The 27,525-nt window shown below is 68.0% G+C and overlaps 2 protein-coding genes across 2 annotated transcripts; one reads left to right on the top strand and one right to left on the bottom strand.

Annotated features, from left to right (window-relative positions):
- The first annotated feature begins 619 nt into the window (after nucleotides 1-619).
- On the top strand, nucleotides 620-21,207 carry NUMA1 (nuclear mitotic apparatus protein 1). Its single transcript, XM_086630666.1, has 26 exons — nucleotides 620-645; nucleotides 3,193-3,265; nucleotides 3,887-3,975; nucleotides 6,091-6,170; nucleotides 6,898-6,980; nucleotides 7,069-7,149; nucleotides 7,376-7,460; nucleotides 8,133-8,262; nucleotides 8,817-8,974; nucleotides 9,640-9,757; nucleotides 11,237-11,354; nucleotides 11,692-11,832; nucleotides 12,281-12,403; nucleotides 12,870-16,043; nucleotides 16,283-16,324; nucleotides 16,999-17,067; nucleotides 17,203-17,313; nucleotides 17,389-17,607; nucleotides 17,709-17,866; nucleotides 17,999-18,242; nucleotides 19,463-19,742; nucleotides 19,847-19,983; nucleotides 20,112-20,327; nucleotides 20,586-20,696; nucleotides 20,793-20,960; nucleotides 21,172-21,207. Exons 2-26 carry the CDS (start codon nucleotides 3,224-3,226, stop codon nucleotides 21,205-21,207), a joined length of 6,213 nt encoding a protein of 2,070 aa, XP_086486792.1. The 5' UTR covers nucleotides 620-645; nucleotides 3,193-3,223.
- Nucleotides 21,208-22,511: 1,304 nt separating this feature from the next.
- On the bottom strand, nucleotides 22,512-26,063 carry XNDC1N (XRCC1 N-terminal domain containing 1, N-terminal like). The gene is made up of 9 exons (XM_086630655.1): nucleotides 26,016-26,063; nucleotides 25,649-25,787; nucleotides 25,411-25,566; nucleotides 24,731-24,885; nucleotides 24,449-24,525; nucleotides 24,104-24,306; nucleotides 23,554-23,671; nucleotides 23,261-23,400; nucleotides 22,512-22,735 (listed from the first exon to the last, which is right to left on the bottom strand). The coding sequence occupies exons 1-9, from the start codon at nucleotides 26,058-26,060 to the stop codon at nucleotides 22,512-22,514; spliced, it is 1,257 nt and encodes a 418-aa protein (XP_086486781.1). The 5' UTR covers nucleotides 26,061-26,063.
- Between the last annotated feature and the right edge of the window lie 1,462 nt (nucleotides 26,064-27,525).

Raw genomic sequence — 27,525 nt, 5'->3', positions numbered from 1 at the left:
TGCGCCCCCCGCGGCGCCCCTCGGCCCCTTCCCGGCGGGAGGCGGGGGTCCCGCAGCCCCTCTGCCAGCTGCTTGCCGTGGCACCTCTGCCAGCCGCGGGGCGCGGCGCCGCTCCGGTCCCCAGCAGATCCGTGGCTGCTGGGGGGGAGGAATTTTTCGGGAAGCAGCCCGGTTAGCGGGTGATGGGGGCGGGCACTGGGGGGGCCCCCAGCACCCTTCTCCGCCGAGCCCCCTCGCTCTCCGTGAGCAGCCGGTGCCCGTGGCTGGTACTGCTGCCGTGCCAGGGCCAGCGGTGGGTCGTGGAGCCAGAGAATCATGGAATCATGGAATGGTTTGGGTAGGAAGGGGCCTCCATGACCACCCAGTTCCAACCCCCCCCTGCCATGGGGGTCACCACCCCACCGGGGTCGGACGTCGCCCGTTGGCCGTGGCGGCGGCTCCTCGCTGTGCCGTGCGCCTTTAACGAGCGCGGCCCCGGCGCGGTGACGTAGGGTGGCCCAGGGCCAGGACGGGGAACCGTCGCCCGCCGGAGAGAAGCCCAACAACTTTTCTTTTGTGCGTGGCCGCTGGCTCCACCGCCCTGCCCGGCTGGCAGCGCTCATGGCGGATTAAACCCCCGGTGCCCACGGCGGCCGCGCGCCCCCGGTAAGGCCCCAACAAAGACTTTCTCCCTCTTCCTTGTTTGTTTTCCACAGGGCTGGGAAGGAGGAGGAGGAGGAGGAGGGGGGAGGCGGCGAAGCTCACCGTCTCCCAGCCCTGGCGCCTCGCCGCAGCGTGCGTCTCCTGCGCTGGCACCCCGCGAGCCCCCGAGGTGCCAATCCCCGACTCTCGTCGGGACGCGGGCGGCCCAGTTGGCTTTGCCAACATCCGGGAGCTTGGGCTGCAGGGTGGCGGCCGTGTGCCCCCACCCCCCCCCACCGCCTCACCCGTCCCCGGGGGGGCCGCCGTGGGTCACCCACCCTGCCTGGGCAAGCTGTTGGGTGCTTCCTGCAGCCGGACCCCCGGCCCCGGGACAGCCGGTGGGCTACGGGCGCGTCCCTCCGGCAGGTTGGCACGTCAGGAGCTCCGGAGGCGCGGGCTTGCGTAACGCCGTGTTTTGACCGGAGCGGGCGCTGGGGGAAAGCGGCGAAGGACAATGCCACCGTGGCCGCCACCGCCGCCGGGGCTCGTCGCCCTCCTCCTGCCAGCCCCTTCCCCAGCGGCTCCTCCGTGGCTCCTCGCCCCGGGAACGTGGCTGGAAGGCACTGCCGGCCGCTGCCGCGCTTCGTGCCGCCGCGCCGGGATCTCCAGCCGCTTCCCGTCGGCCGTCGCGCGGATCCAGGCGGATCGTGTCGTTGTCTCCGGCGCTCGGGGAAGCCGACGTCGCCGGCGGTTTGCCAGGGGGTGACCGGGGTGGGAGTGGGCAGCCCTGCCCGTCCCGGCCTCTCGCGGAGCAGCGGCACTTCTGCGGACCGGCTCCGGTAAAACCCAGCTTGGCACCGGCGGGGCGCGCTCGGCAGGATGCGACCTTCCACGGCGGGAGCCCGCGTTCGGGACTGGCACGCGCGCTTTGCCCAGACGCTCTGGGTGGGTTTTTGGGGAGAGGTGTTGGCCCGGGCGCACCGCACCCCCGGCCGTGGGGCTGGAGGGACGGTGGGTGCCAAGGGGCTCTGTGCCACAGCCGCGGGGCAGAGGAGCTGGTTTTAGCCAAACCGGAGGGAGGACGTGTCCCACCAAGGATCCTGCGCTGCCCAGCCGAGCTCGCGGAGGCGGCTGGTGCTCCGTGTGCCCAGAAGGCCGGTGGCTGTGGTGTGCCGGGCACTCCCGGGAGCGGCTGCGGATCCCAGCCGATGCAGCGGGGGGTGTGAGGGTGCGGGGAGCCGGGGAGCACCCTCCTGGGCTGGGTGACTTTTGGTGGCGACCCGGTCAGCCCCCCTCGTGTCCCCTGGCATCCCCTCCCTCGCCAGGGTGATTACTGGGCTGGCACCGAGGACGGCCGGTGTGGAGGCAAAGGTTGCCGCAGAGGGGACCTGGCAGCACTCCTGGGGCAGCGAGGTGGCACGTCCCTGCTCCCGCCTGGCGTGGTGATGCCCAGGGGGCTCCCCCCGCTTCCCCCTCGGCAGGTGGTTCTCCTTAGTGCCAGCGGCAGCGGGAGGGGAGCTGGCAGTGTGCCGCTGGCTCGTTTGGGGCCAGGTGACCTTTGCAGGCTCCTTCCAGCCCTGGCAGCGGTGTCCCGGCTCGGGGCAGAGCGGGCAGCCCGCTCGCCCCCCGAGGGTCCTGGCAGCCGGGGCAGTGGGGGCCGAGGGAGCCCCGGTTCTCCCCGCGCCGGTGTGTCGGTGGGAGCTCAGCCCGTTCCCGGTGCCCCGAGCCGGCTCCGGCCCCGCAGCCCGGCTCCCCTCCTTTTTCTTTCCTTTCTTAAAATTTCCTTTCCTGCCGCGCTCCTGGCCAGAGCCGGTTGTCCTGCCCGGTTCGGGTGCCAGTCTGCCACCGCTCCCCGGTGCCCCTCTGCTCCCCGAGGGCCGTGCCACGACCTGCGGCTGCTTGGTCCCGCGGGACCACCGCGGCTCTCGGCACGGCATCGCTGCCCACGCCGGGTTTTGGTGCTTTGGGAGCCCCACGGTTCGGCACGGCCGGCCGTGGAGGAGCCCTCGACTGCAGGCGGTGCCCTGTGGCCAGGCGGGTGGGCAGGATCCCTCGGGAGATGACGGCAGCGCCAGTGCCGGCCGGCCCGAGCCATGACTGGTTGTTCCGTGCCGCCGCGGTGTGACCTGAAAGACAGGCCCGACGGGACGGTGCCCTCCGCCCCGGTGGCGAGGGGGACCTGCCTGGGCACGGGGGCTGAGCGGGCTCCCGGGTGCCAGGCCTTTAAATTCCTCCTCAATTCCAGAGAGGTTTGGGGGTGACGGGAGGGAAGGAGGCTGGGCAGGAGGTGCTGGGGACAGGGAGGCGGAGCAGCGGTGTCCCCTCGAGCCTCGCTCCTTGGCACGCCGGGGGTAAATCCTGCGGGAGATGACCCGGCTGCTGCCTGGCAGAGCTGCTGCCCACTCTGTGCCAGCTGCTCAGCTCCGTATGGCCCACAGCTGGGCAGGCACAGAGGGGTGATCCTCCCAGACAGACATGAGTACCCGGTGCTGCGTGCAAGCCGGGTATTAATGTAATTACTGTGCTTGGCCTTAATTGCTTTATTTTTTCCCCCTTTGTTGGCATTCCTAGGTCCGGGCAGTGACCTGGCAGACTCGCCAAGATGCCTCTGCACGGCGCGAGAGCCGCGGCTCTCCTCGCTTGGGTAAGGCCACCTCTGCCATAGCTCCGTAGGCGGGACGTACTGCGCCGGTGGGTCCCAGCCGGTGCCGGCGGCTCTTCGGGGCCGCCCTGGCCCTGGGCTTCTGCGGGGGCATGATGCCAGGGCTGGTCAAGGGGAGGGGGTTGTGGCTGGAGCAGGTCCTGGGGCAGCCAGGTCCTGGCCGTGCCCGGGCAGGTGGGCGTTTGCAGGAGCAGCTTTGCTCACCGTTCCTGTCGAGTAACCAGAAATGCCGGAACAGCTTGGTCCGGCCGTGGAAAGTGCCCGGTAGCCGGAGCCGAGCCCGGAGCAGGCAGCCAGCTTGGGAAGTGAGCAGCAGCTGGACCGTAAAGGAGCTGCTGGATCTGCCTGGCGAAGCGGTGCCACGTCTGGGCGAAGCATGGCAGCGTGATAATCGAGCCCCGTGCCGGCCTGCCTGGCTGCAGAGCCACGGGATTGCATCCAGCCTGTGCCCGGGCACGGCAGGGGTGGTGGGAAGGGCCGGCTTTGCTCTCGCACCCAGCCCGGTCCCACCGTGCCCCGCCAGGGCTGGGAGGTGGCGGGTGGCACGGCACAGCATGGCGCAGTTTTGGCTTCCACCTTCTGACCGTCTCGCCCTGTTTCCAGGTGAACAGCACACGAGTTTGTGCCAATCCCCTCGATGACCTGGCACAGCTCCGGGACTGCGACGTCTTCATCAGGATCATCAACAAACTGTGAGTACGGGGCGCCGGGGTGCGCCTTCCGAACCATCTGGCTGGCTGGAAGGTGGCACTGAGCACACGCCGAGCTGCCTCCGGAGCCACAGCCTCCTCCGGCTGCCAGTGCCATCCCTCTCTGGGGCAGGGTGGGAGTGGGGGTCCTGGGATATTCCCCCTCTGGCAGACCTGGTGCTGGATCTCCGGCTCCTCTGTGCGAGGCTCTGGTGAAGCACAGCACTTGCTGCCAGCCTGCTCCGATGCCCGCGGCCACGCAACAGGAGGCTCGTGCCTTCGCCCCTAAACGCGCCGTGCGTGGTGTGACGAGCCTTCTGGGCCGCCCTGCATGGCAGCCCCTGGGCACAGCTGGCACAACGGGGCTCTGCCGGCAGCTCAGGCTTGAGACGTACCTGCTCGAGGTACCTGGGAGAAGGTCTGCCCCTCTGTGTGCCCCCCAGCCCTGCGGGCAGGGGCTGCCTGTCGCACAGCCACGGGCTGCCCATGGAGCCGCAGGCGGAGCTGTCGGGCGCTACGGAGCCGCCCAGGTAGGATTTTGGCCGGAGCTTCTGCCGTTGGGGGCTCGCTGTCGCATCTGGCACTGGTACCTGGGCTCGCTGCCGGTGTTGAAGCAGAGCCGAGCGCTGATGCCAGCGGTGCGGGGGCTCCCGGAGCTGCACGGGAGATGCCTGATTTCCAGGAATGCCGCATGGAATTCTGTGATTCTATGAAACAGCCCGGCAAGTTTTCCTGAGCCGCAGCCTTGGGCTCCCGAGGAAGCCTTGGCTCTGTAAAGAGTGGCACCTCCTGCCCCGCAAAACACTCCTGTTCTCTGGGGGCGTCTGGCTGCTGCCAAGCACGAGCCAGGCAGGACGGAGCTTGTTTGCTCTGCCCGGGCACCCGAGGCAGCCGGGCAGGGGTGGTAGGAATGCCTCCGTCCGGAGCCACGTCCGCTGCCAGCTTGCCCGTGCAAGCAGTGATGGGCACCGGAGCTGGGGCCGAGCACGCTCCGCTCCGGCCGCGCGTCGTTAAGGAGCTGGCGAGGTAAACTGGGAGGGCGTGAGGCTGCCGCTGGGCACCGAGCGTGGCACTGCTTCCAAACCCTTCCGGTGGGAGGCTCGGCGGGAGCCTGCCTGCCGTCATCGCCTCCCGCGCGGCGCAACCAGAGCCTGCTGGGAGCGGGGAGCTGCCTGCGGTGGGTGGGGAGGAAGGAGCTGCCTGCACCGGGATATATTTAGTCAGACCTGGATAATCTCCCGGGTTTGTGCTCCGGCTCAGATTAGCCGGATCACCAGCGGCGTGTGCTCGCTGAACTGGCCTGACTGTAGGTTGATAAGTGGGGCGGCGGCGGCGGGGCGGGCACCGTGGCAGCCGGCTGAGCTGGGCAGCTCCCTGCAGCACCAGGGGACGGGCTGGGAAAACCGTGAGGATGAGGAAATCCTCGAGGATGAGGAAATCCTCGTGCTTTCGGTGCCTTGGGAGTAAGCGATGGTACCAAAGCAGCGCCGGTCGGGCACGGCTGGCACGGGCTTTAGGCACACGGTCTCTGTTTGAGCTGGTGGCTGTTGAGGAAGAGCGTGGTCTGGAACGAGAGCTGCAAGAGGCAGCTTCAGCCCCCCGCCCAAATCTGGCGTGGGCTTGGGGGCAGCGACCCGGAGCGGAGCGGGGTCCGCACGTCTCCCAGGTGCCGTTCCCCACAAACGGCGACGCTTTGCAACAGCGAGAAAAACGCCCAGCTCCGTGCCCGGTCCCTGCGGTGCCTCCTCGGCTGGCGGGGCCGCCCCAGCTCCCTCTGCCACACCGGATGCTGGGGCTGGCAGGCAGAGGAGGAAGTGGCGGAGGCCGGCAGCGCTCCGGCACACGCGCCGGGGGGGCCAGCTGCCCGGCTCCGGCTCCTCGGCCGAGCACCGCCGCGTTCGTCGGGGCCGCGGGGAGCGTCTGCGCCAGCTCCTGGGCACGGCGTGGTTGGCTTTTGCTTTGCCACCCGCCCTGGCACGGGGGTGTAGGGCAGAGTGGCACCGGATTGCCCAAGAGCCAGCCCCTCGCTCGGCAAGCTCTGCTGCCAAAAAACCCCCCAAAAGCTCCGTCCGTTTCATCCTTCGGAGAAGCGAGGACGTGACCCGTGCGCTCTTCCAGCCACAGGAGCGAGGAAGGGGAGTACGTGCTGGAGCAGCCGCTGCCGGAGAGGATCTCCTTCATCCGCGGCTTCCTGCAGAGTAAGAGCCTTCGCCGGCGCCGGGGGAAGCGGCTGCCCCTGCTCGGTGTCCCCAACCCCTGTGGGGGTCTGGTCGCGTGTCTGCAGGCTTCCCCCTCCCCTAAGTGACCCCCCAAACCCCGGAGCTGCCCCGACCCCGCGGCAGCGTGTGGGAAGGAAAGCTGTCCCATGGAAATCCTTGCCAGAGCCCAGCTTGGAGCAAAGGAGGTCCAGAGCATGAAGGGCAGGGTGCCGGCGGCCACTCGGGTCATGCTGCCGTGGGGCGGCGTTCCTAGCCCGGGGCCTGGCCTCCAGCTGCTCACATCCCTCTGGAAAACCTTGAGCTGAGCAGGGATCCTGGCAGGGCAAACAGGAAGTCTCTGGCACTTTTGCTTGGCTTCTCCTGGAAGGGGAGACCCCGTATCCCAACCCATAGCCCACCCTCTGTAGATGGGACCCGGTTTGTGCTGGTGGTGGAGGAGCAAAAGGCACAGGGAGATGCCCAGGGCGAGCTGGGGGGGCTGGGACCAAGGGGCACGCTGCCAGGGAGGGGGGGAAAATTAAAAAGCCCATCTGAGTTAATAGTAGAGACTGAGCACGGGGGGCTCAGCTCCGGAGCCCAGCCCACCCTGTGCCTGCCCACCGGTGCCCCTGCTCCGTGGGGATGCCCCCAGCCTGGACGCATCACCTCGGGGGCCGGACGCGTGCCACGGGCGGGCGGCGTGATGGGGTCCCGCTTCACCTCGCAGAGCACTGCAAGCACAAGTCGGCCGCGGAGAACCTGGTCTCGGCGCAGGAGCTGCTGGAGGGAGAGGAGCTGGCACTGGCCAAGGTAACCGCGCGGCACGCTTTATGCCTCGCCGGCACCGAAGCGCTGGTGGTGGACCTGGGGATGGTGACGCTCACCTGCCTCGTTTCAGGTGGCCGTGCTGCTCCTGTACCACACCTCCATGAGCTGCAGGAGCCCTGGGGACTGGAGTGAGTTTGACTACGAGACCCAGGTAATCCCTCCTGGGCTCCCCCTCCGGACCAGGGGTGTGAGGGGAAGCGGAGGTGCCTTTTTGGGGGGTGCTCTGAGACCTGCCCTGGTGCTCGGGGTCCCCTGGAAGGGTGGGGCGAGGCGGGCACCGCAGCGGTCCAGGCGATCAAAGACGTGTGTGGGCACCCGCTGGCGCGAGCTGCAGCTGCTGCGGCAGAGCTGCTGACCCCGCGGCTCCTCCCGCCCAGGTTGAGCTGGCATCGATCCTCAAATTCGTGCTGGACAACGAGGAGAGCCTGAACGAGAACCTGGAGCCGTTTCTGCAGAGGAAAGGTGAGGGCAGGAGCCTGGCTGCCTGTGCCGTGGCACCAGCCCCGCGTAATGGGGCAAGCCGTGTGCGGGCAGAGCGGGCATTGGGCGCGTTTTCCTCCCCGCTGGCACCGGTGCAGCACCCCGGTAAGACCGACAGGGTGTTTGCTGTGGTGATGTCCAAGTGCCAGCTTGGAGCGGGACAGACATGGACCATAACTCTGGGATGTTGCGAGCGCCGAGCGTCTTCCTTTACCGCTCCTGTGCTGGCAGCACCTTGCCAGGATGGATGACCCTTTTCCGGAGCATAAAAACATTGGTTTTTTTTCCCTCGTTTGTGCTGCTGTAGCTGCCAAGCCATAAAACTGGCAACAGCACCCAGATCCCCTCACCCCAGGGATGAAACGCCCCCCGTAAGCTCAAGCAGGGCTGCCTTCTGCCTGCCAGGCTCTCCGGCAGCATCCCGGCCTCTGCAGGGTGGGATGCCCGCGGCTCCGTGGTGGGAGCGGAGGGCCAGGGCAGGTCTGTGGAGCTGCCAGGGCAGGGATGCAAGGCAGGATCACGGCTTTCTCAGCTGGGCTGCTCCGTCCCCATCGGGATTCGCGATTCCTGCGCGCTCGGGGTGAGAGCTGGTAAACCCCCCCTCCCTGGCGCTGCCGCCAAGATCCCAGCCTGCTTCTCCCTTGCCATTCCCAGCGCCACCGTCCTCGTCCAGCGCGTCCGGCAGCAGCTCCGAGGAGCACTCCCCGCTGCTCTCCCTGCCGCACAAGCGGGAGGTGCGTTTCCTGGAGCTCCAGAAGATTGCCTCCTCCTCGGGCACCAACAGGTACTGCCCGGCCTCTTGGCTGCTGGCGAGGGGCAGCGTGGGGAGGGGGGCACGGACAGGGTGGCGTCAGGGGCCCGGGGATGTGGCCGGGCTGCGCGCTGGCTCAGCAGAGACCCCCCCTTTCCGCCGGGATGCTGTCCTGTTGGAAACTCCTCGAGCTTGCCGTGGGGATGTGGGGTGGGGCTGTAATTAGCTCGTTTTGTTTCAGCCTAACGAGCACAGACACTTCCCAGAGCAGCCTGTGGTCCTCTCCTGCCCTGGGTGGGTTCGGAAGGACCGGGCTCGTGTTGCTGCAGGGTGTCTGGCACCCAGTGCCACCGGAGCTGAGCGCTCTGTGGTGTGGAGGGAGATGGGTGCTTTGCCCTGGGGCTGGCAGTGGTTTGGATGGGCACGTTGGACGTTTGGAGAGTGGCGCTGGCGTAGTCGAGATGAGGAGAGATGATGAGGCGTCGAGGTTACTGCTCTGAGATGGGGGAACTGGAGCGGGTCTGGCTGTGCGGGGAGGCACCGTGCCATGCTGTTGGCTCCGGCTAACCCGGCGTGCCTCTCCGCAGTGCGCTGGCCGGCCCTCCGTCCTCGCCCATGGGCGACGTCATGCAGACCCCCCAGTTCCAGCTGCGACGGCTGAAGAAGCAGCTGGCCGTTGAGCGGGAGAACCGGGACGAGCTGGAGGTGGAGCTGGCAGAGCATCGCAAGCTCATCACGGAGAAGGGTCAGTCGCCCACCCTGGGGCGCGGGGAGGGCTCTCCGGGGCTGGGACCTCATCTGGTTTGTGACTTTGTTGTGGTTTTGGTCCTGCCAGAACCGTGCTCGTGCATGGTCCGTCCTGCCAGACCCCAGGCAAGCTCAGCCTGCGGCTTTGGGGTCTTCCTGCTTTCCAGAGCAGCGAGGGCAGCTCGGGGCCGTGCCGTGCCTCGCTCCATGGTGGGCCGAGGGCACCCTCACCCGTTAATCCGAGGAAAGCATGGTGCAGAAAGCCTCGCTCGTGGGAGCCAAGCATTGTAACAGCTCCGAGCGTCTCTGGGAGGTGGCTGTTGGTCCCTCTGCCAAAGGCTTTGGGGCAGGCTGGCAGGCGCAGGAGCCTTGCCACCCGCATTTAAACACTCCCCGCGCTGGGGATTGCCCCAAACGCACGGGGAGGTGGCAGGTTCCTTCTTCCCTCTCGTATTCCCTTGTATATCCTGGGCGACAAAAGCTACGACGGACGCAGCGCCCGTGCCAAGCGGCAGCGCTGGCAGCCCGGCTCTTCCATGCCCTGCTGCAAGGGGTTTTCTGTGCAGTGGCTCCTCACCAGCTTGGGAGAAGGATGGGCTGTTTGGGGGGTCCAGGTGACATAAAAAGATGGTGACGGGCTTCTTGTTGCTGCGCCCCCCCCAGAGGCTCAGATCACCATGATGCAGCAGCGCATTGACCGCTTGGCCCTGCTCAACGAGAAGCAAGCCGCAGACCAGCTGGAGCCCAAGGAAATGGAGGAGCTGAGGGAGAAGAACGAGAGGTAATCCTCCGGGACGTCCACTCCCACCTGCTGGGCTGGTCTTTGTCACACCCGCGTCCCCAGGCTCTGTGTTGTGCATCTCTTCCCCAGCGATGCACAAAACAGGGGTGAGGGTGAGCCTTCCTCTTGTTCTCTGCTGCATCCTCTGCAGCTGCATCCTGGGGAGGAGAGGGCTTCGGCAGTCATAGAATCACAGGAGGGTTTGGGTTGGGAGGGGCCTTTGAAGGTCATCCAGTTCCAACCCCCCTGCCATGGGCAGGGACACCCTCCACTACACCAGGTTGCCCAAAGCCCCATCCAGCCTGGCCTTGAACACTGCCAGGGATGGGGCAGCCACAGCTTCTCTGGGCAACCTGTGCCAGTGCCTCACCACCCTCAATGTAAAGAGTTTCTTTCTTGTATCTAACCTAAATCCACCCTCTTTCAGTTCAAAGCCATTGCCCCGTGTCCTGTCACTCCACACCCTTGTCCAAAGCCCCTCTCCAGCTTTCCTGTAGCCCCTTTAGGCACTGGGAGGTGCTGGAAGGTCTCCCCGGAGCCTTCTCTTCTCCAGGCTGAACAGCCCCAACTCTCCCAGCCTGTCTCCAGAGCAGAGGTGCTCCAGCCCTTGCATCATCTCCGTGGCCTCCTCTGGCCCCGCTCCAGCAGCTCCATGTCCTTCTTGTGCTGGGGACCCCCGAGCTGAAGGCAGCACTGCAGGGGGGTCTCAGGAGAGCAGAGCAGAGGGGCAGAATCCCCTCCCTCGCCCTGCTGCCCACGCTGCTCTGGGTGCAGCCCAGGACACGGCTGTGCCAGCCGGCACGCTGCTCCCTGTGGTCGGGCGATTACGGCCCGTAGCTCTTTTTTTATTGCAGCGGGCAGGGAGCCAGTCCCAAACCACGCAGCGTGTCCTGGCAGCCCCCTCCTTACCCTGAACCTGGCACGGGAACAGCTGTCCCTGTCGTGGGAAGAGGGTGTGCTGCCTGCCTGGGTCTCACCCACCTCCGGAAGATCCCGCGTGGCCTTCCCAGCTCTGGGATAGGCTTCCAGGGTGATATTGGATCCCTCAGCCCAGCCCCTTCCGCAGCTGCCAGCCCTCCAGTTGGATCCAATTTGGTCCGATCCAAACTGGGCTGCGCTACGCGCTTCAATTCCGCTGCCTGCCACACTGCGTCGCGGTCTTTGCCCTGTCCCTGTGCGGCGATGTGTTTGCTTGGGAAGGGTGCCCAGCCTCCGCTGGCAGGTGCTGTGCCTTCCTTGTCCTTCCCTCACTTGGCAGAGGGTGGCTGGAGTCCAGCAGCTGCCTCTGCCCTCGGCTTGGAGCAGTCAGGCTCATGCAAAGCACAAACGTCGCTCCGCTTTGCGACGTACTGGGACCCAATTTAGAGCTGGCACAGAGAGACCTCGGTACCTTTAGTTTCCCAGCAGTACCCAGCGATGCCCTCACCTGCCTTCCTTGTGCCCTGCCAAGCCGTGGCATAACGACCTCCTCTCCCGCAGCCTGATGGTGCGCTTGCACGAGGCCCTCAAGCAGTGCCAGGACCTGAGGACCGAAAAAGGCCAGATGGACCGAAAAATCAGCCAGCTCTCCGAGGAGAACGGGGACCTTTCCTTCAAGGTACGGGGTGCTGCGTCCTCTCCGCGTCCCTACAGCCCAGTCGCTTGTGATGGGACCCAAGGGGGAGGGTTTGGTGGCAGTGCCGGACGCTGGGCTGCTTATGACTGTGCCACTGGCCTCGGGTGACCTTGACCCAGTGACCAGGTCCTGATCCAGATGGGGATGGTGGTGGGGGAAACAGGGGTTGGGTGGAGCTGTCTGTGTGCAGCGCTGCACACCTGGGATGCCCGTGGATGCTGCAGTGCTCAGCGCTCGGGAAAGGGCAGCAGAGCAGAGCCCCGGGCAGCATGGGCATTCTCTGACCCTCCTCTGGGACGGGGCATTTTTCCCTCCGCAGCTGCGGGAGATCGCCAGCCACATGGTCCAGCTGCAGGAAGCCCTGAACGAGCTCTCGGAGGAGCACAACGCGGCCCTGGCGCAGTCGCAGGAAAAGCAGGGGCAGCTGGAGAGCGAGCTGCGTGCCGCGCTGCAGGAGAAGGTGAGGGGCCCCGGGGTCCTGCCTGGGCGCTGGGTGCCCTCTGCTCTGCTGCGCCCGCAGCGCCCTGCCCCGGCTCGGGCACACGTGCCGGCGTGCGGCAGCCTCCTCAGGCTGGCTCGTGCCATGCTGGCTGTGGGCAGGGTGGAGTGGGCAGGAGCCTCCTGCCCGTCCGTGCTGGCACACCGGGAGAGGCTGAATGGTTTGGGTTGGAAGGGACCTCACAGACCATCCAGTTCCAACCCCCCTGCCATGGGCAGGGACACCCTCCACTACACCAGGTTGCCCAAAGCCTCATCCAACCTGGCCTTGAACACTGCCAGGGGTGCCCTGAGCATGCCAAGACAAAGCTGCCGGAGAGCTTGGCGTTGAGTGACGTGGGGTGACTGCACCTCCCCTCGCTTGGTTCCCTTGCCTTGCACCCTGCTCACTCCCACGTCTCCGTCCCCAGAAATGCTCGGAAGAGAAGATCGAGATTCTCCAGGGGAAGATTTCTCTGCTAGAGGACCAGCTGGCCAAGCTGGGGGACTGCAGTGCCCAGGAGAAGGGAGAAGTCATGGGGGACGTCCTGAAGGTACGGCCGGGTCCCGAGAGCCGCCGGCTCCTCCAGCACTCGGATGGAAAATCCCTCTGGCTGGGGAGGGCGGTGGGTGCTGGGGGGATGCACGGCAGAGCCGTGTGGGGCAGAGCTGGCTGCTCTCTGCTGCGGGATGGGGGTTGTGGGGCCGAGCACTCTCTGGGAGCCCCTTTTGTGCCTAGTTTGGGAATACTGCTCCTGGGTGGCTCCTGGCTCCCCTAGCGCTCCGCAGCGTGGCTCGGTGGTGGAGGCAGCGGCTCCTGCGCCGTGAGAAAAGGTGTTTGGTCGGAGAGCAGAGTGGCACAGGCGAAGGGGAAAGTGGGTGCAGCGGGGTGCTGGCGGCACCAGGCAGCTCCGGCTGGGATGCAGCAAGGGGGTCTCCGCTGAGAGTGCTGGATGCAGCTCGAGTAACGCCCGGGGTGTGCATGTTCTGTTTCCCCCTCCCTCCTTTTGTCTCCGGCAGCTGGAGGAGCTGAAGCAGGAGGTGTCCAGCCTCAGCGCCAAGGGGGCCGAGCTCCAGGCCACCGTCCAGCGCCTGGAGGAGGAGAAGCAGCAGTGGGAGACGGCTCTGCAGTCGGAACGCGGCCGCTTCGAGGAGGAGAAACAGCAGCTGGGCGGCCTCGTCGCCGGTCTCCAGAGCTCCCTCTCCGAGAGCCACCAGGCCAGGGAGAGGCTGGAGCAGGACCTGCGGGCACGGGAGGCCAGAGAGCACGAAACCCTGCGGGAGAGAGACTCTGCCCTGCAGCAGCTCCAGCAGCTGCGCGAGGCCAATGCGTCCCTGAGCAACCAGCTGCAGGCGTTGGCACAAACCCGGGATGCCAGCCTGGCCGCCTCGGCGGCGGAGAAAGCCGAGCTGAGCCGGCAGGTGGGCGAACTGGAAGGCAGGATCCGGGAGCTCGGCGCCCAGCGGCAGCAGGGAGCGGCGGAGGGGCTGCGTGCCCAGCTGCGGGAGCTGGAGGGCAGGCTGAAGGAGAGCCGGGAGAAGCTGGCCGACAGGGAGAGGCTGGCCCGGGAGAACGCCCGCCTGCAGGAGCGGCTGCTCTTCCTGGAGGAATCCCTGCGGAACACCGAGGGCATTCTGGAGGACGAGAAGAGGCGGGCGGCCGAGAGCCTGGAGGGCAGCCTGGCCAGGATCGCTGAGCTGGAGGCGGAGAGGCAGCAGCTGGCACAGGGCCGGGAGCCAGCTCCGCCGGAGCGGGGCGAGGAGCCGGCCAAGCGCCGGGCGCCGGAGCAGAGCTGGGAGAAGCCGATGGGAGCCGCCTCCGCCGCCCGAGGGGAGGACGGGGAGCGCGGGCGGCTGGAGGAGGAGATGCAGGCGCTGAGCCGGGAGCACGACCGGGTGTGCCAGCGGCTGCAGTCCGAGCAGGAGAAGGCGGCGGCGCTGGAGGCGCGGGTGCAGCGCCTGGCCGCCGAGCACCAGGAGAGGCTGGCTGCCATCCAGGCCGACCTGTCCAGCGCCCAGGCACGGGTGAAGGAGAAGGAGGGTGAGGAGCAGGAGCTGAGGGCCGAGGTCTCCTCCCTGCAGGAGAAGGTGGCCGTCGCGGAGCAAGCTGCGGCGCAGCGCGCGGCCGGGCTGGAGGCGGATGCTCGGAGAGCTGCCGAGGCGCTGGAGGGGGTCTCCCAGCAGCTTTCCCAGGAGAAACTCAAATCCAAGGAGCTGGAAGCCACTGTGGAGCAGCTGCGGAGCGCGGAAGCTGAGCTCTCCCAGGCGGCTGCCACCAGCAGGCAGCGGGAGCGGGAGCTGGAGGTGGAGGTGAAGAAGCTGTCCGGGGAGGTGAGCCTGCTGGGCACCCGGCTGGAGGAGACGCTGCGGGAGCACCGGCGGGACCTGGCGCAGCGGGAGGAGGAAGCGGAACGGCTGCGGCAGGAGGCGGAAGGGGCCAAGGTGGACTGTGCCGCCGAGCGAGCCCGCAAGGCAGAGCTGGAGGCGCAGCTGCAGAACTCCCTCAACGAGCAGAGGGTGGAGCGGTCGGTGCACCGGGAGGAGCTGGCCCAGTCCCGGGGGCTGCTGGAGGAGCGGGAGGGGGAACTGGAGGAGCTGCGGCGGAAGAACGTCTTGCTGGGCGAGGAGCTGCGGGATCTGCAGGAGACGGTCGGCAAGATGAAAGGAGAGCTCGCCTCGGCGGAGGCGGCCAAGGTGGACAACGAGCTGCAGGGCTCCTCGGAGGCTGCCCGGAGCGGGGATGTGGAGAGGGACACCAAGGCCACCGGCTCGAAGGAGATGTCCCTCCAAAGCTTGGAGGAGAAGGAGGAACCCGGCTCGAGCCAAGACCTTTTCCAAGAGAAGCTGAGGGAGACCCAGGCGCTCCGTTTGCAAGTGGAGGAGCTGGAGCAGAAGTGCCGGGAGCAGCAGGAGGCGGTGGCCGCCCTCGAGCGAGCGGCGGCCGAGGCGGCGGCGACGGAGCACGCGGAGCTGGAGGCCTCGAGGAGGGAAGCGGCCCAGCAGAAGGAGAAGGCGTTGGAGCTGCAGAAGCTGCTGGAGGCCGCGAGGTCGGTGCAGGCTCTGCACGACGGCACCGTGGAGGCCCTGCGGAAGGAGCTGCAGGAGAAGGGCAGGGAGCTGATCCAGAGCAGAACCGCCATCGCCGCCGCCGAGAAGGAGCTGGCGTCCCTCCGCTCCGTGGCGCAGGAGAAGGGCCGGTCGGAGGAGAGCTGGAAGGAGCAAGTGTCCCAGTGCGTGCAGGAGATGGAGAGGAAGAACAGCCTGAACCGCAGCCTGGAGCACGAGGTCTCCATCCTCCACCGGCAGGTGACGGAGAAGGAGGGGGAGAGCAAGGAGCTGAAGCGCCTGATCGTCGCCGAGTCGGAGAAGAGCAAGAAGCTGGAGGAGAGGCTGCGGGTGCTGCAGACGGAGATGGCCACCGCCGCCTCCCGGGCGGCCGAGAGGTGCTCGCTGATGAAGGTGGAGGTGCAGCGGTGCCAGGAGGAGATGGAGAAGCAGCGGTCGGCCATCGAGGCCCTGAAGAGGGACCGCCACTGCCAGAGCGAGCGGGAGGACGAGCTGCGCCAGGAGGTGAAGGTCTGCCAGGACAAGTGCCTGCAGAAGGAGCAGCTCCTCGCCACCCTACAGCAGGAGCTGGGCAGTGCCCAGGCGCTCGCCACGGAGCTGCCGGCGCTGAAGCACCTGTGCCAGCAGCTGCAGTCCGAGCGAGCCTCCCTGGAGAGCCAGCACCGCCAGGACCTGGAGCAGGGGGCGAAAGCCCTGGCGGCGCTGCAGGCAGAGCTGGCACGGGCCAAGCTGGAGGCGGCCGAGGCGCCATCCCTGCGGGAGCGGGCGGCGGAGCAGGAGCGGGCCGTGCAGCGGCTGCAGGCGGAGGCGGCGGAGCAGGCGGCGCGGCTGGCGGGGCTGCAGCAGGCCAATGCGCGGCTGGCAGAGGAGAACCGGGGGCTCGGCGAGAGCCGGAGCCGCGGGCAGCAGCGGCTGGAAGCGGAGCTGGGCCAGGCCAGGGAGCGCCACGCGCGGGAGCTGGAGCGGCTGCGCTCGGCGTCGGAGGAGATGGTGGCCGGCAGCCGGCACGACGCCGAGGAGGCGGCGCGGCAGCTGGAGGCGGTGAGGAAGGAGTACGAGAGCGGCAAAGCGGCGGCGCTGGAGGAGAGGAGGAAGCTGCTGGAGGAGAGGCAGCGGCTGACGGCTCAGGTAGGGGCTCCTGTGCCCTCCGTGCCAGGCGGGCTGCGGGCAGAGGGACCCCCACCCTGGGAGAAGGGGCGCGTTCAGTCTCCTGCGCACCCCCGAGTCCGTCCTCCTGCTCGGCTGGGAGCTGGGGGTCTGGGACGCGCTCCCGGGGCGATGCTCAGGCATGGAGGGGATGGGTGCTGCCGGGAAGGGCAGCCGGTCTGCACCGGCCACGTGTTCACTTGTGCCCTTTGTGCCCGCAGGTGGAGCAGCTGGAGGGGTTCCGGAAGGACCAAGCCAAGCAGGTAACGCCTGCGAAGCGCCGGCTGATCAGGCAGTGATGGGGCATGGCCCCAACTGCTGCCACTTCCCACTGGAGCCGCCCTCTCCTCCCGGGAGCCGTCTGCGGTGGGCACGCAGCCGCGGGGCGCTTGGCTCCGGGTCTCCGGGAGGAGGGGGCTGCGCTCCCAGAAGGTGCAGACCAGCGTCAGTCTCGGGCATGGTGTGGGTCAGCGCTTGGGAAACGACGCTGGAAAAGCCCCGTTTCCCTGCCCAGCTTAGTTTGTCCCCCCAGTCCCAGCGGGAGCTGCCCAGGGACCCCGCAGAGGCCGCGTGGCTGCGACCGGGGGGGCTGGGGGCCCTCGACCCTTCCATGGCATCACGTCCCATGTGGGCATTGGGAAGTGGCAAGCAGCCGTCCACGCTCTCGAACCACCAGGGCACCCCTTTGGGGTGGGGTGTCTCCCCCCGAGTGGGCACGGGTACCCTTCCAGCTGTGTGGGTTGAGGTTTGGCACAGAGGATGCCCGTGGCAGGCTGGGCCTCCTGCTCTTGCCCAGAGAGACAGGAAACCTCTTCCTCCTCCTCCTCCTGCCCCTGGATCTGGCTGGAGGGGAGGGACGGGACATGCTCCTCCACGGGAGGGTCCTAGATGGGAGTCTTGTGCCCGGAGCCGATCTAACGGAGCCGTGCTCTTCCAGGTGGAGGAGCTGAATAAAAAGCTGACTCAGCACGAGAAGACCACCCGAACCCAGCAGCAGAGAGTTAAGGTAAAGAAGGGCCAAAAATCCCAGGGGCTGAGCTCTTGGCCAGCCCTGGAGCTGTTGGCAGCTGCCCGGGGGGGGCTTGGCTGAGCAAGGCAGGGGTGCAGGGGCACCTTTGACCAGTCCCTTCCCTGCTGGCAGGTGCTGGAAGCGGAGCTGCAGGCAGAGGCCACCCGCCAACGGGAGAAGGTGGCAGAGCTGCAGGCGCAGCTCGCCCAGAAGGAGCAGGCGGCCGAGCACTATAAAGGCCAGGTATGCCGGGGGCTGGCACGGCCCCGTCCTCCTGGGCAGCGGGAGCTCGATGGGTTTCTCTCCTTGGTGTCCTAGATGGAGAAGGCAAAAACTCACTATGACGCGAAGAAGCAGCAGAACCAGGACCTGGCGGAGAAGCTGAAGGCCATGGAGCAGCTGCAGAAGGAGAACACGGAGCTGCGGACCGAGTCGGAGAGGTTGGCCAAGGAGCTGCAGCAGAGCGTCCTGCAGGCCAAGGAGTCGGAGCTGAGCTGCAGGAATCTCACCAGCCAGGTCCGCAGCCTGGAGGCTCAGGTGGGCACAGCGTGGTGAGGCTTCACCCTCCTCCTCCTCCTCCTCGCCTGCGTCGCTGCCGGTTCACTCGGAGCATGCATCCCTCCCTGCTTCCCATCCAGGTGGAGTTTGCCAATCGGCAGCTCCAGGAGCTCGGCAAGTTCCAGGTGGCGACGGACACGACGAAGGGCCGGGAGACGTTCCGCCAGAACCCCGCCGACCTCAGCGCCGACAGCCTGGACCTCAGCCTCGACGAGGCGCAGCCGCTCAACTCCACCAGGTACCGTCCCGCCGCGGCTCGGCGCAGCCCGTCCCACCGCTGGCATCACCAGACCCCGCCGTCCCCGCTCCTCGCTGTTCCCCGGCGGCCCGGAGAGGCTGTTGGCGCTGCCCTCGTGCCACGTCTCCGCAGGAAGGTTGGCCGCTCGCAGTCAGAGGCCTCGGCGGTGCCGCCGGGCAGCGAAGAGTCGCCGACGTCCCAGCGGCTGCCCCGCAAGGTGGAATCCCTGGAGAGCCTCTACTTCACCCCCATCCCCAGCCGCACGCGCTCCCAGCTGGAGGGCAGCGCCGGCTCCCTGGGAGACCTCTCGCTCGACTCCGGCTGCAAGACCCGCTCCGCCCGGCGCCGCACCACCATCAACATCACCATGACGAAAGTGAGTGGTCCTCGGGTGTGGGGCAGGGATCCATGGGGCAGGATCCCTGAGCTGAGGACGGGGACGTACGGTTTGCTGTGCCCCACGGCCCGGGGGCTCTCTGGGGGCCAAAGGATGGCTCAGGGGAGCTCCCTTCCGTTGCTCCCATGGGTGGCCGGGGCTGCCGCTGGCACCCGGCCGTCCCGAGGAAGCCAGAGCTGCTGCTCCCAAACTCTGCACCGAGCTCCCTCAGGACACCCTGTCCCGAGGACCCTGTGCCCTTCAGCAGCTGCAGCAGGGGGGCTGGGTGGGCAGCGGGGGAGGATAAGGGTGGTAGCGAGGGCTCCGGGTGGTGCAGCCTTTCATCTGCTTCCTCCCTTCCTCTTCACCTCTCCCTGCAGGACAGTGGCTGGGCAGCCGCAGGGCACAGCACCTCATGGGCTGTGCCAACCCCTGCCAAGGGTGGCCCTGGGATGGGCTGTGGGGTGGGGGTGAGCCCTCATATCCATACGGACGAGGGGATGAAGGGATGGAGAGCAGCCCTGAGGAGAAGGACTTGGGGGTGTCGGGTGATGAGAAGCTCAACATGAGCCGGCACCGTGCGCTGGCAGCCCAGAAAGCCAACCGTGTCCTGGGCTGCACCCAGAGCAGCGTGGGCAGCAGGGCGAGGGAGGGGATTCTGCCCCTCTGCTCTGCTCTCCTGAGACCCCCCTGCAGTGCTGCCTTCAGCTCTGGGGTCCCCAGCACAAGAAGGACATGGAGCTGCTGGAGCGGGGCCAGAGGAGGCCACAGAGATGATGCGAGGGCTGGAGCACCTCTGCTCTGGAGACAGGCTGGGAGAGTTGGGGCTGTTCAGCCTGGAGAAGAGAAGGCTCCGGGGAGACCTTCCAGCACCTCCCAGTGCCTAAAGGGGCTACAGGAAAGCTGGAGAGGGGCTTTGGACAAGGGCATGGAGTGACAGGACACAGGGTGATGGCTTTGAACTGAAAGAGGGTGGATTTAGGTTAGATACAAGAAAGAAACTCTTCCCTCTGAGGGTGGTGAGGCACTGGCACAGGTTGCCCAGAGAAGCTGTGGCTGCCCCATCCCTGGCAGTGTTCCAGGCCAGGTTGGATGGGGCTTTGGGCACCCTGGTGTAGTGGAGGGTGTCCCTGCCCATGGCAGGGGGGGTGGAACTGGATCATCTTGGAGGTCCCTTCCAACCCAAACCATTCCATGATCTCTGGATTTCCCCCTCTCAGAAACAGGCCAAGACCGAGGACCCAGACAGCGCCGACGTCTCCTTCTGCAGCATCCCGGCCCCTCAGCCCCCGAACGCCGCCCCTGGCAAGGGCCGGCTGCGCTCGGCCACCTCCACCCGCTCCCTCACCAGCTTCCCCTCCCAGGAGTCCCTCGGCAAGCTGGAAACCTCCTCCCCACAGGAGACCCCCGGCAACTCGGCGCTGCTGGGGCTCCCGGGCTACCGGCCCGTCACTCGCAGCTCCCTGCGGCACTTGCAGGGCAGCAGCAGCTCCAGCCTCGGTGCGTGTGGGCAGGGTGGGCAGCTGCAGGGGGGCTCTGCCCTGCTGAGGGGGGCTGCTTCTTGCCTGGGGACCCCCCCTCAACCCTCCCTGCTTTGGGTTTAGGTCGGAGCAGCATCTACCTGGGCACGTGCCAGGATGAGCCGGAGCAGCTGGACGACTGGAACCGTATTGCGGAGCTGCAGCAGCGTAACCAGGCCTGCCCGCCCCACCTGAAGACCTGCTACCCCCTGGAGAGCAGGGTAAGGGGGGCAGGCGAGCGGGATGCCCCTTCCCGGCCTCTGCTGCCCCCCTGGAGCGGGCACGGGGGGCGGAGATCAACTGGCGGGCAGCGCCGGAGGCTGGCAACACCTCTGTGCCACCTTTCCAGCCCTCCAACTCCCTGGGGACCATCACGGACGAGGAGATGAAGACGGGTGACCCGAAGGAGACGCTGCGGCGTGCCAGCATGCAGCCCTCGCAGATCGCCACTGGCGTGGCCACCCGGCGCAGCACCCTGGGCACGGCCTGGGCCGGCGGCATCACCACCCGGCAGCAAAGGAAGCGCCTCTCGGACGAGTCCCACCAGGGCCCCGACACCCCCGAGGTGAGCCGAGCCTGCGCCAAGCACCCTGCCTGGTGCCCGGCTTCCCCAGGGAGCCAGGCTGGGGGGGCACAGCAGGGCTGGTGGCCAGCTGCAGATGTTCTCCAGATGTTGAGGGGGCTGCAGGAGGCAGCTCGAGCAGCACAAGTCTGAGCCTTCTGCCTTCCCTGCCTCCTCCCCTTGTCCCAGCTCCCAGAGGGAACGAGGCCCCAGGGCTCTCGTTCCCCCCATGATGGTCCCAGCTTGTTCCCTCTTTTCCAGTCCAAGAAGCCGACCAGCTGCTTCCCGCGGCCCCAGACCCCCCGGGACCGTGGCGAGCGACGCGGCTCCCAGACCAGCCGCCGGAGCGAGCAGCCGGCTCCCGGCAAGCAGGTGAGCGGCGAGCCCCGGCGAGGAAGAGGAGGAGTCGGGATCCCCCCCCCCTCCCCAAGCCCTGTGCCAACCTCACGTGCCACGTCTCTCCCGCAGGCCGAGCGGCGCCAGTCCATGGCCTTCAGCATCCTCAACACGCCGAAGAAACTGGGCAACAGCCTGCTGCGCCGGGCGGCCGGCCGGAAAACCACCCCCAAGAACTCCCCCCGCGGCAGCGCCCGCCGCTCGCCCCGCATTGCCACCGCCAAGTCCCCCAAGGGCAAGGTAGGCACCGTCGGCCCCCCGCAGCACCCAAGCCCCCCTGGGGTGGGGGGGGCGTGAGGGGGAGCACCCCAGCACCCCTGCCCCCTGCCCTGGGCTCGTTCGGGCAATGGGGTGACCAGTCCCTGGTGCCACGGGGCGCTGTGGCCCTATGCCCGCTGTGCCACGGCGGCAGCGGGTCACTGACATCCCTGCTCCGCTCTGTCCCCTCCAGGCCACTCGCCGATCGCTCAAGGACACGAAATTCTGAGGGTGCCCCAGCCCCGGCCGTGCTGCGCCCGCCTTGGGGGCAGGGCAGCCCCTGTCCCCTGCGCTGCCAGCTCCGTCCTGGACCCAACGTGTGCCCCCATGCCCCTCCCTGGCCCCCCCAGGGCCCAGCAGCACCGGGTGGGGGGATAGATGGGGTCACCTTCCCCGTGCCACTGCCCTGCACATCCCACCGATGCCCTGGGGCACAGCAGGGCCCCAGTACCCTTCCTGCTGTGCCCAGCGTCACCCCTCTCTGGTGCCCAGCCGGGGAGGGGGGTGGGCAGGAAGGGGTTTGTTCCCCCGGGGGGGGTCTGCCTGTGGGCTGGGAACACCCGTGGGTGCCAGCAGCAGGGGTACAGGGGGTGACCCCGGTGTTGGTGCACAGCACCAGCCCTTGCTGCACGGTTGTGCCAGGGCTGAGCCCTCCCTGGGGGGGGGGGGCGGGGCAGAGCAGCTCCCCAGGGCCACCACCCTCCTCCCTGTGTTTGGGAGCTCCTGGGGGGGCACAGGGTGGAGGGGGCAGCCAGGCCCTGGCATGACCCCAGCCCCCCCCCGCCTGCTGCTGCCCTCCTGGCGCTCCCAGAGCGGGCGGGCGGTGAGGTGGCATTTTTAAAGTGTTTCTACTTGTAAATAAAGTGTATTTTTCTCCTGCTCTGGGGGCTCCTGACTTTCTCCTCCCACAAGCCCCTCCTGTGCCCACGGGCACCACAGCCTGGCTTTGCCGGAGCCGGGGCCACGCCGCCACAGTGGCCTTGCTGGTACCAGCTGCGGGGCCAGCCTGGCACTGGGGACCTCGCCTGGGTCCTGAGGCGAGGAAAAGCGTGACCCCCTCCTCTTCCTTGCCACCCCGGCTGTCCCCACGTGCTGCCCAGGGTGCCCCAGGGCCGGGCACTCAGTCAGGGACTCGCTGTGCCACCGGGCAGCTACAGGAGTTTCCACTTTTTCCTTTTTTTTCCTTTAGTTTATTCTTCTCCAGCAGCAACTCCCAGCATTACAGCCCTTCCCCACCCGTGGGTGCTCCCCGTGCCCCTCCTGTGCCCCCCGCGCTCCCCTAAGCCTGCCCGTGGATATGGCAGCAGCCTCTCCCTCTCCGCACCAGCCTTGCCACAAATCTACCAGGGCCACTGTGCCTCTGCCAGCGTGGCCAGCGCTCCTGCCCAACTCCTGCCCACGCGCTTTGCGGTGGCACAACCCCCTCCAGCCGCGCAGCTCTGCCAGCGCGGGCAGGGCTCCGCTCCGGCAGCACCGTGGCGTCACCCCCTCGGTGCCACAACGCGGGGCACGTGTCCCGCGGGCCCCGCAGCCCTATGCCAGGTGGGAGGATGGCGTGCCCGGCGTCCCAGCTGGCTCCCCGCAGGTGCTGGCGTGCCGCTCCACCTCCGCTGCGCCGAAGGGCAGCCCGCAGATGGGGCAGAACACGCAGGAGGCAGGAGATGCCTCTGCCAGCGAAGAGGAAGGCCAGGCTGCGTCGGGGTCTTCCTCCCCGCAGCGGGCAGCATGTGCGGGGAGGACATCGAGGCGGAAGTGGCCTACGGAAAAGGAGAGGCGACACGATTGTCCCGGGCTCTCCGGTGCCAGGGTGAGCACAGGGTTTGATCTCATGCCGTTCCCGAAGGCTCCTGGGGCAGCCTGGCACCCCGTGGCACCCCTCCTCTGCCCGTCTCAGGGCACCCCGCGTAAGCAGGAGTCAATGCTCCCTATGGAGCCTTCTCCCCAAAAACCTGGCGTGCAGCGCACAAGCAGGGATGGCAGAGCTGGCGCTGTGCCCATCTGCCGGTGTCTCCTCGCAGCCCTTCGACCCCAACCGCCTCCAGTTTGAGCCCAGCTCCGCGCCCTGGCAGCACCACAGACGCAGGGTGGCTCGTCCCAGCACCCCCGGGACGGCAGGGGCCAGGATCTGCCCCGGCCCTGGGCACGGAGCCCTGGGCTGCCCCCCACAACCCATGTCTCTCCCACCACCCCTTCACCTGCCAGCCTGGGCAGGGAGCGCCGCTGAGCTAAGGATGGACAGACGGACGCTGGGCAGGCACCCAGTGCTCGTGCCAAGCACTCACCTGAGCAGATGGGGCAGATGCCTGTCTCCCTGTGCCCACCATCCCTGCCGCCGTCTGCCCTCCTGGCCTGTCTCTCTCGGTGGCCGCGGGCTCTGGTTCTTCCCCCCGACCTGGATGGCATCGAGGCAGCGGGCAGAGACCTGCAGAGGGGGTGTGAGCTGCGCCTTGCCCCCCCAGAACAGCCCAGAACCCCGGCCAGGGGCCGGATCCGCAGGGAGAGGGGGAAGGAACCAGCTGGGAGAGACTGGGAGCAGAGCAATCGGCGGGGAGAGGGCAGGAGGGACGTGGGTTACCTGCCCGCAGCGCTGGGCACTCGCTGCCTGCGGGCTCCCGCGGGCACATCCTGTGCGGACCCTGCGGAACAGCGGAGCAGCAGTTCATCCCTCCCGCCGCCCCGCAGTGCCAGCTCTCCTGGCGGAAGAGGTTGGGTGAGAACTGAGCCAGTGGCACCCACGGGTGGGCAAACACCTGCATGATGCTAAATGATGATGAGCTGCCCCGCAGCGGGCACTAAACAGATGGCAGGGGGCTTCTGGGAGAGCCGTGGGACTCACCACCACCCTCCTCTTGTGCCAGCAAGGAGGGCAACCTGCCCCCAGGAAGGTCATCCTGGCCAGGACACGGCCTGCTGCCAGCGGGGCAGCGGAATCGGGGTCCCTCTGGGCACAGGGGGCACCCCGGCAGCTGCAGATTTGCCCCAACCTGCCCCAGCTGGGATGCCCCCAGCCACGGGCAGAGCCCTCAGCAGGACAAGATCCCTTCGGATGGTCTTGGGGGCCACGTGCCAACTACACTAAGGTACTGCAACGTGCCCTGTGCTGGCCACGGGCAACGCTGGCTCACCTGGCACCGCAGGGCCTCCCGGGTCCCCAGCTGGCAGCTCCGAGTCACCCCCCGGGGTGCCTGTGCCAGCTCTGGGCCGCAGTGCCCGGCTCCGCGCTGCCGACAGCACCATCTGGGCCGGGCGGCTGAGGCGGGTTGGGCTGCAGGCGCCCGGCTCCAGCTGGCACAGGCGGCTCTGCAGCTGCTCCTCCTCCCTCGAGCTCCTGCAGATGGAGAGACCGTCGGTGCCACGGGAAGGGGGGAGCTGGCAGGGTGGCAGGCAGGGCTCGGGGGCAACACCCCGAGGTGGCTCCAGGCCTGGCAGCGCAGGGAGAGGACGGAGCCGGACCGGAGCAGGCTACTTACGAGCGTGGTTCTGGGAAGAAAGTCCGGCAAAAGGCAGGGCTGGAGCGCCAGGGGCTGTCCCCAGGCTCGGCATCCTCCTGCGGGACACGGGAATGTGCCAGGGAACTGAGACGGGCACTCTGTGCCCCCCAGCCCGGGCACAGCCCCCGGTTCAGCCAGGCAAGTGCCCTCATGCACACTCCATGGAGCACAGGCGGTGGCAGCGGAGGAGGAGCCCCATCCCCGCTGCCTCCTGGCGGGTGCCCACAGCGTGGGGAACGCCGAGGTGTGAGAGGCACCTACCGGGGGCGGCGGGGGTGGCACAGGGTGCCCGGTGTCCAGCGGCGTGCGCACGCGGAGGAAGGAGAGCCCGAACTGGCCGCGCTTGCCGAAGGGCTGGCTGCAGGTGAGCCGCAGGCGGTCCCACTTCTGCCCCACCGCCGGCGTCAGGAAGTCTGCTGCAGGAGGGTGGCAGGTGGGGTGGAGCGGGCACGCCGGGGATCCCCTGGCACCGCTGCCACCTCTGCTTGTCACCCTGTGCCTCCCCAGGACCAGGACATGGTGTCAATTGCAGCGTTACGGGTGCAGGAGAGGCCAGGGCAGAGGAGCGGAGCTGGTCCGGCCCTCCTGAGGCTGCGCAGCGGGCAGGGTGGCAGCGATGCCCGGTCTCCTCGTCCCCTTCTGTGCTCCCAGTCAGCCCCATCCCACCATCAGCCCCCCCCAAGCATCTAAGGGAGAAATTCTTCCCTCTGAGGGTGGTGAGGCGCTGGCACAGGTTGCCCAGAGAAGCTGTGGCTGCCCCATCCCTGGCAGTGTTCCAGGCCAGGTTGGATGAGGCTTTGGGCAACCTGGTGTAGTGGAGGGTGTCCCTGCCCATGGCAGGGGGGTTGGAACTGGGTGATCTGTGAGGTCCCTCCCCACCCAAACCAGTCCGTGATCCCATGATTCTGAGCCTCCTTCCCTTTGGATCCGTGGATCTTTACCTTCCTTGAACATCCGCACCCCGCAGCGGTTCCGGCCCAGCTTCGAGTCGGCCGGCGTCATCAGCGCGACGCTGGGCACCAGGGTGAGGTAGGGCCGGGTCGGTGCCCACGAGGAGCGGCCCACCTCGACCTGCAGGAAGGCGCAGCCGCAGTTGCCTGTGCCGAGGCAGGAGGGACAAGAGGTTCAGGGTGGCACCAGGGCACGGCCCTGCCTGAGCGGGCGGCAGCGGGCACCTACCGACATCCACATAGCCGATGGCACTGGCTCTCTCCAGCTGCAGCTCCACCCGCAGCTGCCCGCTGCGGTCCCGGGGGCAGCCGAGCCAGGGCCGGAGGCCGTCCTCACGGAGCAGGTTCTCCACCGGGAACTTGGGGTCCTGCGCATGGTGGCAGAGACGCTGCGTCACGTGCCAGCTGCCTTCCCGGGCACAGGGGGGCACGGGGTACCCGCAGGAACAGTGCTCCGCTTGGGAGAGGGGAAGGACCAGGGGTACTTGGCGCCTTGTGGCACTAATCCGTGCCCTCTGGCTGGCGCCTAACGAGGAGAGGGATGCCCACGCTGTGCCAACCGCCCACCCAGCCCCCCCCAGGAGACGCCCCGAGACCTGCGAAGAGAAGGACACGACGTGGCTGATTTTAACCGGTGCCATCCGGGATCCCTCTGCTGGCACCGAGCTTCCTTGCGGATCCCTGCAGCGCCTGGCAGGGAGAGCGGGCACGTCTGCATGGGGTCATGCCAGCACTCCGGGTCCTGCCACCCCCCTACCAAGGCACAGCTCCCCCCCGCGTCAAATGGTGCCAAGTGGGGGTACTCCATTATACCCCGTTGACGCCAACCTCGCCCCATGACCCCCCCAGCGCTGTTTGCAGCCCCCAGCCCCATCCCACAACCCCTCAGCAGTCCCACCCAGGCACCCCAGTGCCCCCCAGTGCTGTCTCACCACCCCGGTGCCCCCAGACTTGACCCCCACCCCTCAGCCTTGCGGGTGACCCACTCTACTGCCCCAGTGCCCCCCAGTCCTTCCCCACAACCACCCTCAACCCCTCCAGTTCCACCTTCCTTTGTCCCCAGCCCCACTCGCAACCTCCCCAGATCTATTCTGCCGTCCCAGTAGCCCCAGTGCTACCCCACACCCCCCCCAGCCCCATTCACCCCCCAGTCCCGCCCCACAGCCCCCTCCCATTCACTCCCAGTCCCACCCCACAACCCCTCATTTACCCCCCAGTCCCGCCACACAACCCCCCCATTCACCCCCAGTCCTGCCTCACAGCCCCCCCATTCACCCCCAGTCCCGCCCCACAGCCCCCCCCATTCACTCCCAGTTCCACCCACGACCCCCTATTCAGCCCCAGTCCCAACCCACAGCCCCCCATTCACCCCCAGTCCCGCCCCACATCCCCCCCATTCACCCCCAGTCCCTCCCACATCCCCCCCGTTCACCCCCAGTCCCACCCACAGCCCCCCATTCACCCCCAGTCCCTCCCACATCCCCCCGTTCACCCCCAGTCCCACCCACAGCCCCCCATTCACCCCCAGTCCCTCCCACAGCCCCCCCGTTCACCCCCAGTCCCACCCACAGCCCCCCATTCACCCCCAGTCCGTCCCACAGCCCCCCCATTCACCCCCAGTCCCACCCACATCCCCTCCATTCACCCCCAGTCCCACCCACAGCCCCCCATTCACCCCCAGTCCCATTCCCGCCGCACCGATCCCGAAGCCGCCGCCCGAATCTCCCGCGCAAACCGCGTGACCTCTGACCCCGCGGCCCGCTCCCCGCCCCCGGCCCGGGCCGCGCCCCGCCGCGGTGCCTGACGGGACACGTAGTCCTCCGGCAGCGCCGCGTCACCGGGGGCGCTGAGGGACCGTCTGCCATGTGCGCCCCCTCGGGAACAGCGTGAGGGGGCGGCGGGACGGCGCGGGGGGGGAGCAGACGGCGGCCGGAGGCGCTGCCGACGGTAGGGCCGGTGCCAACGGCCACCTCGCGCCGCGGGGCCGCTGGTGCCAACGGTGCCGGGGCTGCGCGTTTCGCTCCGCGATTGGAAACGGCAGATGGTCCCTCGCCGTGACAGGTCGCCCCTTGAAGCGGCGCCTCGCGCGGCTGTCCCACCCCCTTT

Source organism: Tauraco erythrolophus, unplaced genomic scaffold (assembly GCF_009769465.1).
Source record: "Tauraco erythrolophus isolate bTauEry1 unplaced genomic scaffold, bTauEry1.pri scaffold_45_arrow_ctg1, whole genome shotgun sequence".
Lineage (NCBI taxonomy): Eukaryota > Metazoa > Chordata > Aves > Musophagiformes > Musophagidae > Tauraco > Tauraco erythrolophus.
This window is presented reverse-complemented; position numbering and strand designations above follow the sequence as displayed.